The following is a 15036-nucleotide window of genomic DNA, read 5'->3' on the forward strand; positions in this document are numbered from 1 at the left end:
MTACATGCTTGAAAGGCCAAATGTCATTTGCTAACACTGCGCCGAGCATGCTGTCGATCCTTCATACGTATTCAGCAATAAAGCGCATGTGCTATCCGCTATGCCTTTAAACTACCTGTGTGAACGAACATGTTGCCGCAACATGTATGCAAGGATTACACGGCTTTTCGTACTGCGAATGTACAGACAAATAGTGGACGAGTATAAAAGCAAATGCTTGAAGCCGAACATATTTTAAAAGCAAAGAAATTGTGGTGAAGAGTGTTGTGAATTTGTAAATTTTTGGAAGCTTTACGATAATTTCATTTTGAACAATATTCGAATAAATTGCATGTTGACATCACATTTGTTGCATAAAAACATTAGATAACCGGATATAGGACAGAAAAAGCCAAAAAATCGTCATAGTGATACGGCAAGTGTTATTTAGATATACTCTACAATATATGTGCAGAAAAATAATATGACAATAAAAACACATAATTCCCTACTCCATAAAATTCACTTGAAAACAGAAAATATTCTACAAGAAAATAACTGAGCAACCACTTTGTGTAGTTACCTAGGGCAACCGTGTGGAAAGCGTTGCTGTTTATTTTTCTCAACGTGTGGAATAATTGAAAATTTCACAACGTAGAAGACTTCTGAACTAAGAGACATTATTTGGTATACGCGTAATTTAATAGTTTACTAAAATTTCTAAACTATAGCATTTGCAAAACAATTCGTTTCATTAATTTTGTATTCGTGGTCGCCACCTGTATGCTAACCTCACTTTCACGCTATTAATAGTCCAAATCAGCTGGACACACACCGTTTTCGCGAATACGACGCCGTTATCCTTCAAAATTCAGCTTAGACGTGAAGTGCACGCCATAAAAGAAGGCGTTACCATGTTACAACACCATCCTCATACTATACCTCTTGCTGCGGCACGTATAAAGGAAGAATCTGCAACCAATCCAACATTTTTCTTTCCACACAGCAATCCCATTGATAATGCTGCTGCAGCTGCAGCCGCAGCCGCTGCTGGACTCATCGATCAACAACACCGTGACCTACACAATGTCTTGGTCAATGCTGCGGCTGTAAATGGTACATTGACCAATACAGCAGCTGCAGTTCTAAAGAGTCAATCAGCTCAACAGCAACAACAGAATAGTGCTGCTCAACAGTCTGCTCAAGCACAAGCCGCAGCAGCAGCCGCACAGGCGCAACAACAGTCACAGCAGAATACCACAAATAACGCTTCCGCACAACAGCAACAGCAGCAACAACAACAGGCGCAACAAAACACCATGGTATTGTTGAATGGTAATGCTGGAGCAGTTGCTGGTGGTAATAATGGTACCGCCAATGGTGCTGTTGTAAAGGGCAGCTCTTCTGGCAGATCGACGCCCGTAAATGGCAGTTCCACCACAGATCCAGCACCAGGCAAACTTTTTGTTGGCGGTCTCAGTTGGCAAACATCGTCGGAAAAACTAAAGGAATACTTTGGAGTTTTCGGCACTGTCACCGATGTGCTAATCATGAAGGATCCCGTGACACAGGTAAGCACGTGGTGTTCTCCTTTCTAGCGTTGATGCGGAGGAGTAATTTTTCATTACTATGCTACCACTACTACTTACAATATTTACCTAAGCATTTTTATTTGTTATGTCTACTATTACTATTCAATGGCTGCCTACGATGGCTTTGGGTGTAGCAATGTTTGTCCTCATCTCTAAAAWTTTTTTTTTAAATACTTGATATACCTTTACTAATCATATTTCTACTACTACTTCATGTATGGTTTTGAATTTTCTTACGTGGTAGGTTGGCAACGTACCATTTTTGTAGTTAGGAACTGCCAGCCGGCTAAATTGGCAAGCAGCTGCACCTTTTTCATTTTATTTCACCTCAGCAGTACGAGCGCGCAACAACAACATAGGAACAATACTGCATTCAAATTAAAAGAATCCGTTGTATTGTAATACGTTCCCGAATGCTAAGCGCAGCTGTAAGAAAGCTGCGTTTTACCTGTACTGCCGCCAGCTACTCAGAAGAGTTTCCAAAAATAAGCAAAACTCATAAGAAGTAAGCAATCTTACAACTCCTATTACGGTATGAAAACTACATTTAATCAACCTTAGAAAATGCAATTTGTCACAATTCAAAATGTCCTGCTATAAAAAATGCTTAAAGCATGAATGTAGGGCATTCGCCCCTGTGACTTAAATCAAACCAACGTTCGTCACTCCGGCGCATTGTAAACATTTAGCGCGCGCTCATACTATATACACCGCGTCCAACTGACGCAAACATCTGCCATTGATTCGAATATATTGTTGGCTTGCCGATTGTTGTATTATTGTACGATATAAAAACCGGCAGCAACGCGCAGGCGCAATATTACAGCTGTTCAATTCAATTTTGTTATATTACAATATAACGTACATGCTTATAAGCGTATAAAACGTTCGCCCTTGCGTGGCATGTCGCGTCAGCGCACAGTTGGGCTTCGTTGTAGGGCTATGGCACAGGATAATTTTGAATTGAAATAAAAACAGGAATTGAAAACAGTACATTCTGTACTGCTATTCTTTACTTGTCTGGGGTTCAGCTCTTCCACTCCTGTTACTGCTTATTATGCCTGCTTTGCTACCTTTTGTACATTGCTTTTTTTTTTTTATTTATTCATACAATTTCGAYATGTCCTGCCGCTTCGTTTAAAATTTCTTTTTACAAGTTTTCGGTTTTGCGAGTCTGTGAAGTGAGTTTCCTTCACTACTTTTGATATTGTCCTCACAATGCCGTGCTGTTCTGCTCTTATGCATTCCTTTATTCTAAACATTTACACTTCGTGTGACCTTCTTTGTTTTTGCATACTGGAGGGTGTGCTTGCGTTTGCATACTAGCCAAATATGTATTTCGTATTTCGGATAAGGCAAAAACACACCTGTCTTCAATGGTGTGTTAAGGATGAAATTTGTTTATATCGAAACGTATTTTATTTTATTATATATATATATTTAACTACTCATACTTTATATATTTTGAAAGTAGCATCATAGATCATGAAATTATTTCAAATGACAGGAAGCTTCAATAGCATTACTTAAACATTAAGTTATAGTTTGCATATTATCGTACAGGTATGAATAATTATAAAACAACTGAACGTACTTTTAAGTTCAGCTAATATCCAACAAAAATTGTAAAACACAAACAAACGTAGTGGTGTAGTTAATCATTTATCAAGTAAGGTATGGTAAAATCTAAAGAAGGCAGCGAGTTATGTATTATATAAACTGACGCTGTCGAAATTGATTTATTTACGTTATTAAAAACTAAACATTACTATGGATTTGTACTGAATTTAGAGAAAATACAGTCAACAGGCAAAATAGATTAGCGGTTAAGCCGGCACAAGCAAGGATAGGTACATAACGCATGCGCATGGAATACACAGTCAAACGATGCAAACTGGTGTGTGTGTGGTACAACTGAAATTGTGGCATACCTGAGTCATTGGCCGTGGTGAAGCAAAAACACAAAAATAAAGAAGAATACTACCGTTCGTTTATGTCAGTCGTTTATAACGGCGAAAACATTATGTGGCAGCTGCGCGACAGGATTACCAACAAACAACAACAACTACTGCTCGCATTCACCAAAACTGGTTGAGTGCAAGCATTAAAGGATAACTATGAGAAAATGCTGAACGGAGAAGCTCGTTTTCGGGCACAACACTGGAGTTACGCTGACAAGCAACATTACTCACTTTGCATATGCTCAACACAGTCTGCGCACTCGTTTGACAAGTTCTTCTTCGAGAATCATAGGTATTTGTCTACAACATTTTTTCACATAACTGTCGCATATGAAACATTGACGAATATAAAATTGTAATCGTATTTGTTTAAAAGCTCATTAAAGCAAATTACCCGTAACTCTATAAGTAGGACTCAATCGCAGTGTACTCGTAACTTTCCAATAGTATATTGTGTATTTAAAAATAATTAATATTTATACTACCACCATTTACAAACTATTGATCCCCAAAGCTGTAAATTTACCTATAACTGTAATGAACTTTTGTGCCTTATCACCCCTCAGTAATACATAAAATTATTAAAAAGGGATTGTATATTGTAACCAATTCAAAAAATAATATTTTCATCGTTTTAATATATGTTTGATATTGATTAGGAAATGTATTTATTTACCAGTGTTAATTGTTTTAGAGCAAAAAATGAAAGTCGACAAATGTTGAATTGTACAATTCTATAACTCATATAATATTTTAGTGTACTTATGCATATGTACGTGTAAAATAAATTTATAACGAGAGAATTAGTTAAACATATAATTCTAGGTTTGTATTTCTAACTCCTGTAAGCATTTAACTTCAAGTCTATAGCTGATGATCTTACTAGAAAAATATTATAATGTATAATTCAAATCTGTTGCGAAAAACATTCTTCTTCGAAAAATACTAAAACTTGCATAACATTAGTTTAAATTTAAATTGAAGTCAGTTTGGAGGCAAAAGAAAAATGATTTCATGCAAATAATACAAAACTGGCATATTTGTATAATTAAAATATTAACCAAAGGGCGCCTTTATATAAATATTTTAACTTTTTTGCTTCCTTTTCGTCTATTTGTTTTAATTAAGCTAACGTTATGCATTAAATCTATAACATTTAGTTTTAAAATTCATTAGTCTTTTTTTAAATTTATTAATAATTGTATGTACTTCGTAAATATGCCTTTGGCTGTATTTAAGTATCAATTAATGCCTTAGCAAGGGTCTCAACATAAATAAGCTAAGAAAGACCGAACGTTGAATGTTACTCTAGCAGCAGTTTAGTCAATAGTCTAAAGTATTATTTTTCATATTCTTAAATCCTTTTTCGTACTGTAATTAGTCTGTTTTCTTTGCTTACTGCAGTTCAGTTTCTAGTCAATGAATATCGTTAGCTAGCTTTCTTATATTTTTGARTGCAAATTTTATTTTATTCTTAGTAAATTTATATATAGCTGAARTATTAAAACCATTTTCTGCACAGCTTTTCAAATAATCCTATTTGTTGAAAAGTCGACTTTTTATTTAGAAACTTGATTTCTTCATATTAGCGAARATATAAATTTGTCAAGCTCATTTTTAAAATAAGTTAACAAAAATGTAGCCCAAAATGAATGGCTCAAGTGTCGAACTTTGAAAAAGAGCTACTTTCTCGTAGAAATTTTATTTCGTTAGCCATAAGTAAGCGTAATGCGCAACATTAAAGAAAATAATTATTAGACAATCGTWAATAATCTAGCGGCATATTAAACGAATATTTTGAATTAGTTGTCTCTCGTATTTAAATAATTTAGGTACATATTTGTGTATATATGTATGTACAAAAGCAAGGCTATATCCTACCATTTAATATTGTTAATTGTAATGAATAATAAAATTTCTGCTAATTTAGAAGGGAATAAGAAAAAATAAAAAATTTAAAGTTTGTATCATAGATAGTACAATCCAAAAATGTATTATTCGTTAAAGCGTTTAGCTGTAAGTGCCAAAAAAAAACAGTTGTGAAACATTTTTTTCTTATTGTAATTGTAAAAATGTTCCTTAAATGACTGTACCAGAGCGCGTGTACCTTTGCGCTCTAATTATGTAATATGTAATCATGTATTGTTTTGTGAATATAATATAAACCACAATTATAATATATTGTAATTTATTGTTAACAACGCAATAGTATTAATGCTTACGTCCTTAAGACATACCGACTATTTAATAAGGTGTGCTGGTCTTACTAACTCGTTTTACAATTTCCTAAAGGAAGCTTATTAAACGTAGCCACTCTCATGTACAAGTTGTAGGGTCGTGAGCATACTATATACAATTTTAGTTTTCAGCAAGTGAAATTGTAAGCGCCTTTAAAAGAAATATATGTGTGTGTATCCTTAGACTATAAATTAGGCGCTCCATTAGCGTAAAACTTTAATTATCATTTAAGCGTATTTATTCAACCATACATCTACATATATACTCGTATAAGTAACTAAATAACCAATTTATATAGTTATATAAAAGTATTTATGTAGCGTTCAATTCGGTCTAAAGGCAAATCTGTTGTTAGGCTGACAATTCCTGGTTACTTGTTTTTGAGCGTGTCTCCGCTGACGTGCGTGTGTGTGTGTATGTATGCGTGTAAATAGTGACTAGAAAAACTTTAGCCCGGTATACTTCCATTTATATTGTAAAAATATTTAGTTCGTAAGTTTATGTAGACTTTTTTCTACCACTTAGGCCTTTGCCATTTTTGTTTACATTTTTAGTTGTCCCTTGTGTTTATGAGTAAAATGTATACGTAATTCCCAAAAAAACTTTAATTTTATATTATTAGCTTTTGTTTTTTGTTTTTACAAATTAAAAGAGGAAAATTATACTTCTGCATCTAATGTTCTTTGTTAATCCTTGTCGAGTACTAGAAATCCCATACACACATATACACTTAGAAAACATTTCGGTGTGAAAGAAAGTTAGCTTTACCCTTAGAATTTTTTGAACTTTACAAATTGCAAAACTTTATACATATATGAAAATTTTGGTATTGGAAGGCGGTTCCAAAAAACTTTTCTTGCCTAGGTGTCTCGTTTTGGGTGATTGTATGACCGTTATTAGTTAACAAATTAAGAAAAAAAAAAAGAAATTTTGTGACATAACCTATAAAATCGTTTTAGCAGCAAATAAAAAGAATTTTTAACTCAAAATAAAATATTAATTTGCGCTATGTATGATGTTTGACTCCCCTTCACAGTTTTTTTTATTATGTAAATTACTTATTCACCGAAATCTGTGAATATCGTGGGTTTAGCGATGCTACAAATTACTCGAATCCCTTAGATTGTGTTGCGGTGCTTTGGAAAAAAACTCGAAACGTTTTGGTTTAGGGTTAGACACGTAATTTGTTTGTATCCATGTATAGATTATGCGTCTAGGTTATGTTTGAGTTKTTTGACTACTAGACTATATTTAACRGATTTACACAGCCAATATATATATAGAGTATATAAATATAAAGTAAATCGTTTTTAATGTCTCTTTTTTACTTCTACGCATAGTATTTATTTCCATCAATTGAATTGAAGTTCTTAACTACATATAAAATATACGTATTAATTTAAAAATTTCTTATAACCAAAGTACAATTGCAATTTAATTATACTCGTACTCCTTTACTACTTGAGAAAATTATAAAAACAGAAAGCAAATTTTATAAACTGCCTAGCGTTGATTAAATTGAATTGACTTGAATTGCTCTTGCGTACTGCAGTTTTGCGATTTAGTTGAACTTAGTTGCAACAGATGTTTTCTTATTAAAAATAATGTATTCGTATTTTAGTAGCTATCTCTCGTTAGTATTTACTACAAACTCCACACTTTTTACTAATATAAACAATTTTCGCTTTCTCCCTTCATCACCATCTCCAACACGAAATCGGTTGCGCTTTGCTTGCCGTTGTTATGACTTACAGCGTAGTCGCGGCTTTGGTTTCATTACATTCCAAGAGCCCTGTAGCGTTGACAAAGTCCTACAGGTGCCCATACACACACTGGACGGCAAGAAAATCGATCCCAAGCATGCCACACCCAAGAATCGGCCACGCCAAGCTAATAAAACAAAGAAGATATTCGTTGGTGGCGTCTCGCAGGACACCTCCGCTGATGAGGTGAAAGCCTATTTCAATCAGTTCGGCACTGTGGAGGAGACTGTGATGCTGATGGATCAGCAGACGAAACGTCATCGCGGCTTCGGTTTTGTGACCTTCGAAAATGAGGATGTTGTGGATCGTGTTTGTGAAATACACTTTCACACTATTAAAAACAAGAAAGTCGAATGCAAGAAAGCACAGCCCAAGGAGGCTGTCACACCAGCTGCTGCACAGCTGTTGCAGAAACGTATTATGCTGAGCACATTGGGTGTGCCTTTACCGACCGCACCGGGTCAATTGATTGGTACACGCGCCGGCGTCACCACAATGAGCTCATTGGCCATGTTGCAAGCGCCATCACCATTGCAACTGCATGCCGCTAATGGCGCTGCAGCAGCAGCTGCACAACAGGCAGCGCTCATCTCGCAGTCACCCTTCCAAGTACAAAACGCCGCCGCTGCGGTCGCCGCCAATCCAGCCAGCTTTGGCAAATTGCTTACCACATATCCACAGGCCTTGCACAGCGTCAGGTAAGCGATGGTTTTCCGAATTGAGCCTACCAAATGTTAGCTGGACCATTTGTAATATGTTTTATTGTTTCATCTCCCAACAGGTATGCACCATATCCCATACCGACGAGTGCTGCCGCCGCCAACGCCTTGGTACAGGCTCAGCAGCAACATGTCGCGGCACAACAACAACAGCACGCGAATGCTGCTGCCGCCGCTCAACAGCAACACACTGCCCATGCTGCCGCCGCTGCTGCAGTACAGCAACACAACGCCGCCAATCCACAAGGCGTGTCCGCTGCACAGAGCGCACACAACGCGCTCACCGTTACCGGCCCAGGTGGCGCAGCGAACGCGCACGGCGCCCAGGCGGCACATCACCCCCTCGCCGCAGCCGCTGCCCAACAAGCAGCTTTGGTCGCCGGCAACCCATTGAGCGCGGCCGCMGCCGCCGCCGCCGCAGCCAACCCATATCAGAGCTATGCGCTTACCAATGTGGACATGTCCAGCTTTCAGGGCGTTGACTGGAGTCAAATGTACGGCATGGGCATGTATGTCTAAAGCGTAGCATGCGCATTGGATTCATTTAAAAAATTTAAAAGTACGAATTGTGCGTTTTTTGTTTTGTTTTTTCACCAAGTAAATGGAGAGTGCAGAAGTAAAAATATTTTTTATTGGAAGAAAGGAAATATATTTATATTTATAGCAATAAATCAATGTCATTCTCACTAATGCATGCGCGCTAAGCCACAATACATTACATTAAGCGCACGCTGTAAATGTGTGTGTGCGCATTGCAACAATTACAACAATTTGTGATAAATGCATAGTTGTTTATGTGGTATGCTTGAGTAATGAATTTGTTAATTAATTTATTGAGGCGCTGACTACGACATACATTTTAAGTTCTCAATATCATCTTGAATTATATTTAAACAAAAAGAAAAGAAGAAATAAAAACACACCACAAGTGTATAAAATGCTTATTATTACCTTTATTATTACATATGTATGTATGTATATGAATTTAAGYTCAAGTTATGCGCGYGCTCTGTTTGCTAGTTACTTAGCTTAAGCCAACGYAAACATAAAGCTCATTTGCATGCGCAAGCGTTACAGCAAAGTGGCCAGAGTGCGCGAAAGACATTTGTTTAGCAACAAAAAGAGAGAATTCACGCGTTTTCTGCTGGCAATGGAAGACACGCCAACGCATAAATGGCAATAATTCATAATTATTTGAAAAGACARACTCTAGAGAGTATAGCAGCGCTAAATAGCTGAAAATCTGAAAATCTGCAGTGCTATGYGCATAATAATTAAAGCTACAAACAATAAACATACATGTATTTAGTTATAAGTGACTCAAAGCAATGAATACATGCATATATACATATGTATAAGGAATTATAAGAAACTAAGGCGAAATTTCGATATGCGCGACTTCTTAGTGACTACAAATGGCAATTTCTTACATTTTGCGCGCGCATTGCCTAAAATGCATTTGTCAATTTCAAAAGTAAACTCAATGACATATGTAAATTGTGTATTTGTTATTGTTAAACAGATGCCGCTCTTAAGTATTATTATAAAAACAAAAACTTACAATTTTGTGTGCGCCGTTCGCATTTGTTCTGCGCCCAAATGGCATAAGCGCATGTACTCAATAATATAATAATAATAATAATAAAAATGTTGGAAAATTAACATATATAGTATATTTAATTTTAAGCATATAAACAGAGCATTAAACAAAGTAGCAAAAAACAACAAAAAAGAACACAAGAAAAAATGGTAAAAGTTTTACCTACAAATGTTATATCTCATAAGTTATAACCGAGTTGCAGGCAAAGTGAAAAAAAAAAATTACAATTAAGGAAAAGCATACATATATTAATAGTACTAATCATTAAACATGACATACACAACATTGCATATAACAATAACTATAAAAATAATGAGAATTAGAATTTTAAACCACCGACTTGATTGCGTTTAATTTAGGTGAACATGACAACAACAACAAAAGTAAATACATACTACACACAATTTAACGCATATATTATCATATACATGCCAATTACATGCATACATACCGACATTACTTACAAGTAGTTTTACATACATACATACATACATATGTATAGTATATGTGCCGTTAACTGAATTGCGGCGGAAATGTATAGTAGTTATGAACAGTTTCCTAATAAAATCATACATTTAAGCCAGACATTCAGAGTTCATATGAGCACAGCACTCATTTTTCGTACGCAAAAATATGGTTGTGTGTTCGTTTGATTCCCTAAAGCGGCCTGAGTACAGGCGAAACTCTAAATGAATTACATATATTTTCAAAGCAAACTAGTAACTGCTGTAGCGGCTACTGTTTAAAAAAAAAGTTAAAAAATGTCGCTCCAGCAAACTGGACAATTCGAACACAAGCTTTGTAAGGGTTTTTTCTTATTTTGATATATTATTCATATATTGGCCGACCAAAAATCGAATTTTACGCAAAATTTTTGCAGCCGTGTCCTGCAGAAAACTGGTTTTAATATTGAATTTCAAAACCAGTACTTTTTAAAAGTAGAAACAAATTTTATGACAATTTTTCAGTGAAGACTGTAAATATGTCTGCAAAAACAGCCCCAAAAGACAGTAAATTTTAATAACTAAAAACGCCCAAAGCAAAAGCATAAGCAATACTCAACACTATCGTCTGCATTTTGTGGTTTTCTATGGGAGAATATCTTTCAGAAAAGCTTTACGGTCATTAAAATAAATTAAAATTGAACATACACACACATATACCAACCTATTTGAATTGGCATAAATTATTTCTCACATTAAAACCGCTGTTTTCAACACCTTTTCTACGAAATTTTTGCTACATCTGCTCACATCTCGAAACATGGCTTATATACCTACATATATAATACCTGCAGTAAACCCTACTTTTGTAWATAAAATAATAAAACAAAAACCTTAATACCATAAACACAWCCTACTATATACCGTTTCCATACTAGAAATTTGTATTTAGCGTGTTTAGTTTAGTTAGTATTTCCTTTGATAATACTTTTTCATAACAAAATAGTTTAGTAAATACTTTAGACATATGTATGAAGTGAATAAATATTGTAATTGCTTGCCCACTACTATTATTTGAATTTATTACAACAAAACAAAAAGAAAAAAAAAATTAAATAATATATATATCGTTAATGCCTAAAAATAAATTATAATGATATTCAMACTTATAAATATTAGCAATGAAGGGCAGTAAAAGCTCCGTGCTTATAAGTTCCAAGTTCAACGAAACATAAGCGAATGTTTTATGATTTATTTCGAATTTTCATTTTAATATTATTAGTGTTTGTTTTAAAAAAACATAATTTTTTAATTTCTTTAAACAAAAATATTGTTTTTGCACTTTTATAGTACCGCCTGTATTAGTACGTAGTTTTTTGGTTTAAATTCGCACAATTTTTATTTTTTATTTGACAAATAAGTTTGATGTTTTATTTGCTTTTCCACTTAAGCACTAACAGTACTTAACAATCAAAAGATTTTGGCGTTATTCGGCGAATATGTTGCATAAAGAGTGCGATTGTAAACGAAAGTGAGAATTTTTTATAAAATGTTATTTGAAAGAATCCCTTAAAAAATCCAATAATTATATAACTAATTATAAAAACTTATTTTATTAGCACTTTTCGCTTTTCTTTAACATTACTTCGAGGACCGTAAGTCTAGAGCAACCCTTTATATAATATTAATAATTAAGCGCAATTAACACTTATTAATATTATTATGATAATTATTATACTTATAGCCTTAGTACAACTTATGCATTTTATGTAAGGACCGGTATTTCATATTATTTTCTTTGGATTTTTATTTGTTTTGCAATTATTTGTAAGCGATTTCAATATAGGGTACATATATTTTTACGTAATAATTATTTTCGTTTATAAATAACTAAGAAGGAGATAATAAATACTATTTTTAATTATTCATTTGTTTGTTAAACAAATATTAACTAATTACATTTACCACTAGTWACAGCATTAACTTAATTCTAAAAATATCACATACATACATATATAATATATGCACACTGGTGTCATTAACATACTTTTAAAACATACATATATACATTGAAATCACTCATCAAGGATTTGTAGCGTATAAACGTAGTAATTACGATTTGTAATATTTTAATTGTTATAATTTGCCAGAATGTACAAATATTCTTTGAYATTTCAGCAGCAGAAAGTATTACTAGCTTAAGCTTGCGCCTGCGCACGCATTCTGAGGTTAGTTCTGTAACGTAAAGGTACAACTTCACGCTTACACATGCATATAAAGGTCTGTGCTGTTTTTTCCTTTTTCAAAAAATTACTCTTCATGTGCGAAATTTGGAAAATTTCATTTGATTGGAAATTTGTTGGTTCAAAAACTTTGAAACAATTTTCAAATCCAAAAAATTAAAAAACATCGTAACACTTGTGGAATTTGTTTAAAAGCAGAAGAGTTTTTCCGAAATAGCAAGAGTAAGCAATAAACAGTTATATTTGATAACTCGATTGTCTAACTATTCTATGACATCCCGAACTTTCTCCTATCGTGTCTTGTTTATTTGCAGTATTTTCCATTATRGTTTGCTTAAATACATGTGTACTTTATGTATTTATGTACAAACAGTTTATTTTTTAGCTGTTATTTTTCGATTCACTTTCAATTTATTTTAAAGMGTTGAACGAAGTTTTGTGTATTTTTTGTTTTTGTATGTTTTTTTATCTCTAAAAATTATTTGCATGTTAATTATCTAATTTTGAACACTATAAAAACAAAATATAAAAAGTTAATTTATAAGGCAGACACAATCGATATTAAAAGCTAACTTAGAATTTCAAAAACAATTTGTTTTGTACCAGAAATCAAAAATGGTAACAATTGATTGTCCCTTTGCTGCTAAACCCTAGTTCAATAATTTTTAAACTTCAGAACAGATATTGCTACCGAATTTGTGCTAAAAATTTGACGTTACAACAATATTCTAGTTGTATACAATTTTATCACATTGCAGTGCTTGCAGCAGAAATAATATAACAAGCATACATTTTTTTTACATATTTTTGTTTTTATCAAAAATTCTAACCTCTAAAATCTTTAAAAAGGAATAATAAAACTTGTTCGACTTTAGCATTTTTCTACTTAAAAAAGTATTTCCCGCTCACAACAGCACCCTCATGTTCACATTTAGTTCCAAAACTGGGAAAACAGTTTTGTTTAAAACAACTTTAGGTTAAGTAAAATAAAAAATCACATTAAAATAGTATATACTATACATACATACATGCACACCACCCACCCACATTCATTGCTAACTCAWCCCCACAGTTACAACAACGTAATAAATTGGAAATTTTCGTTTAGTAAATTTGTTGCAAATTTTGCATTAGTTAGTTTTTGTTTTGGAAAATCTATTTGACACAATCAGCGAGAAATATTACATAAACCCACACATATATACTATAACCTATGTATTATGATTTGAATTAGAAAGTAAATTGAACTTGTCTGCATGTCTAGTTTTGGCTTAGACAGAAATAAGTATAAATAAATATTGAATATTTTTAGTTTTCGATTTTCGATTTGTAAAACTTAGTTGTTAGTCTTTACTTACATATTTGTTTCTAGTTTTAGTTTTACTTACTGACTTATATTGAATATGATTTTTTCATGGTCAAGTATTTTTGCTGTATGAATTTGATGAAAATTTTAAGTTTTGATTTCTTTAGTATTCGTCTATTTCTTAGTTGATATCACATAAATATTTCATGCATTGTAAATAATTTGAAAAACTTTTGTGAAATAAATTTGAGTAAAAAGTATGCAAAAGTCTTACATTTATTTGAAGCTACATACCTACTACATACTACATACATATGTATGTTCTAGTTGTATACAATTTGGCTAAACCAATACTAAGTAAATGAATATTTGGTTTACATAATTACAAAGCTACATACATATTTCGTGCGTTAATACTATTATGAGTACATACATACAATATATTTGGATTCAAATTGAATTGCCAACTTATTATTACGGCTATCACATACATATATACATACTCTCTAGTATATATATATATTTATATATTAAGCAGCAAATTAATAAAAGCGAAAATGTAATTTTGTACTGTGTTTTTATTACAGTTAATCGTATATTTGTAAAAATTAGTGATTTGTTTGGTATTTAGTCTGAAGCATACATATATATTTCCTTAGTTGTGTGTGTGTTTGCGCATACACTCCTACATACTGTTAATGTCTGTTTGGCCTACTGTACATATATTTATTTTTATTAGCTGTTGTTGTTGTGTTGTTAGAAAATTTAACCTTTTCTCTTTAGTATTTTTAGTATTCAAAACAAAAAAAGAAAACACAAATTTTGGTGAACGACATTTTGAAACCCCATTTGATTATGTAATTCATACTGAAAGTTGCATTAGATTGTTTTTCCATTCAACTCTTAAGCAGCGTTTTTGGCGAGCAGGAGGTAAGTGTTCATAATAAACTTGCATTTGTATGTAATAATAAGTATCTACTTGTAGAGGCGTTGGAACCCTGAACAAATATTCGCAAAACTGTAGAGTAATGTATGAAATGAGTAAATTTTTTTAAATTATATTTGATAATTTTTATATTCCATATGTGTGGGTAATTATCATTAAAGAATATAGAAAAAATACAAAAAATAATTTTTTCAGCAGCGCAATGGTTAAGTGCATATTGTTACTGTTATTGTTTTTTCTTTTTTT

General features: G+C 33.0%; 2 protein-coding genes across 4 annotated transcripts in view; one reads left to right on the forward strand and one right to left on the reverse strand.

Moving 5' to 3' along the window:
• The window catches only part of LOC108973457 (poly(U)-binding-splicing factor PUF60), a 231860-nt gene extending 221710 nt beyond the window's left edge, over positions 1-10150 (forward strand). For both annotated transcript variants that reach the window (XM_018940721.1, XM_018940722.1), the window contains 3 exons: positions 986-1550; positions 7525-8231; positions 8315-10150. In XM_018940721.1, coding sequence (XP_018796266.1) covers positions 986-1550; positions 7525-8231; positions 8315-8771 — 1729 coding nt within the window. In that variant the 3' untranslated portion in view covers positions 8772-10150. The remainder of the gene's footprint in view (positions 1-985; positions 1551-7524; positions 8232-8314) is intronic.
• LOC108973459 overlaps positions 1-15036 on the reverse strand; it is a 39796-nt gene that overhangs the window by 2153 nt on the left and 22607 nt on the right. The gene's annotated exons all lie outside the window — the stretch shown is intronic.

This window comes from Bactrocera latifrons, unplaced genomic scaffold, assembly GCF_001853355.1.
Source record: "Bactrocera latifrons isolate USDA-ARS-PBARC rearing strain unplaced genomic scaffold, ASM185335v1 scaffold_48, whole genome shotgun sequence".
In the NCBI taxonomy this organism is placed as follows: Eukaryota; Metazoa; Arthropoda; class Insecta; order Diptera; family Tephritidae; genus Bactrocera; species Bactrocera latifrons.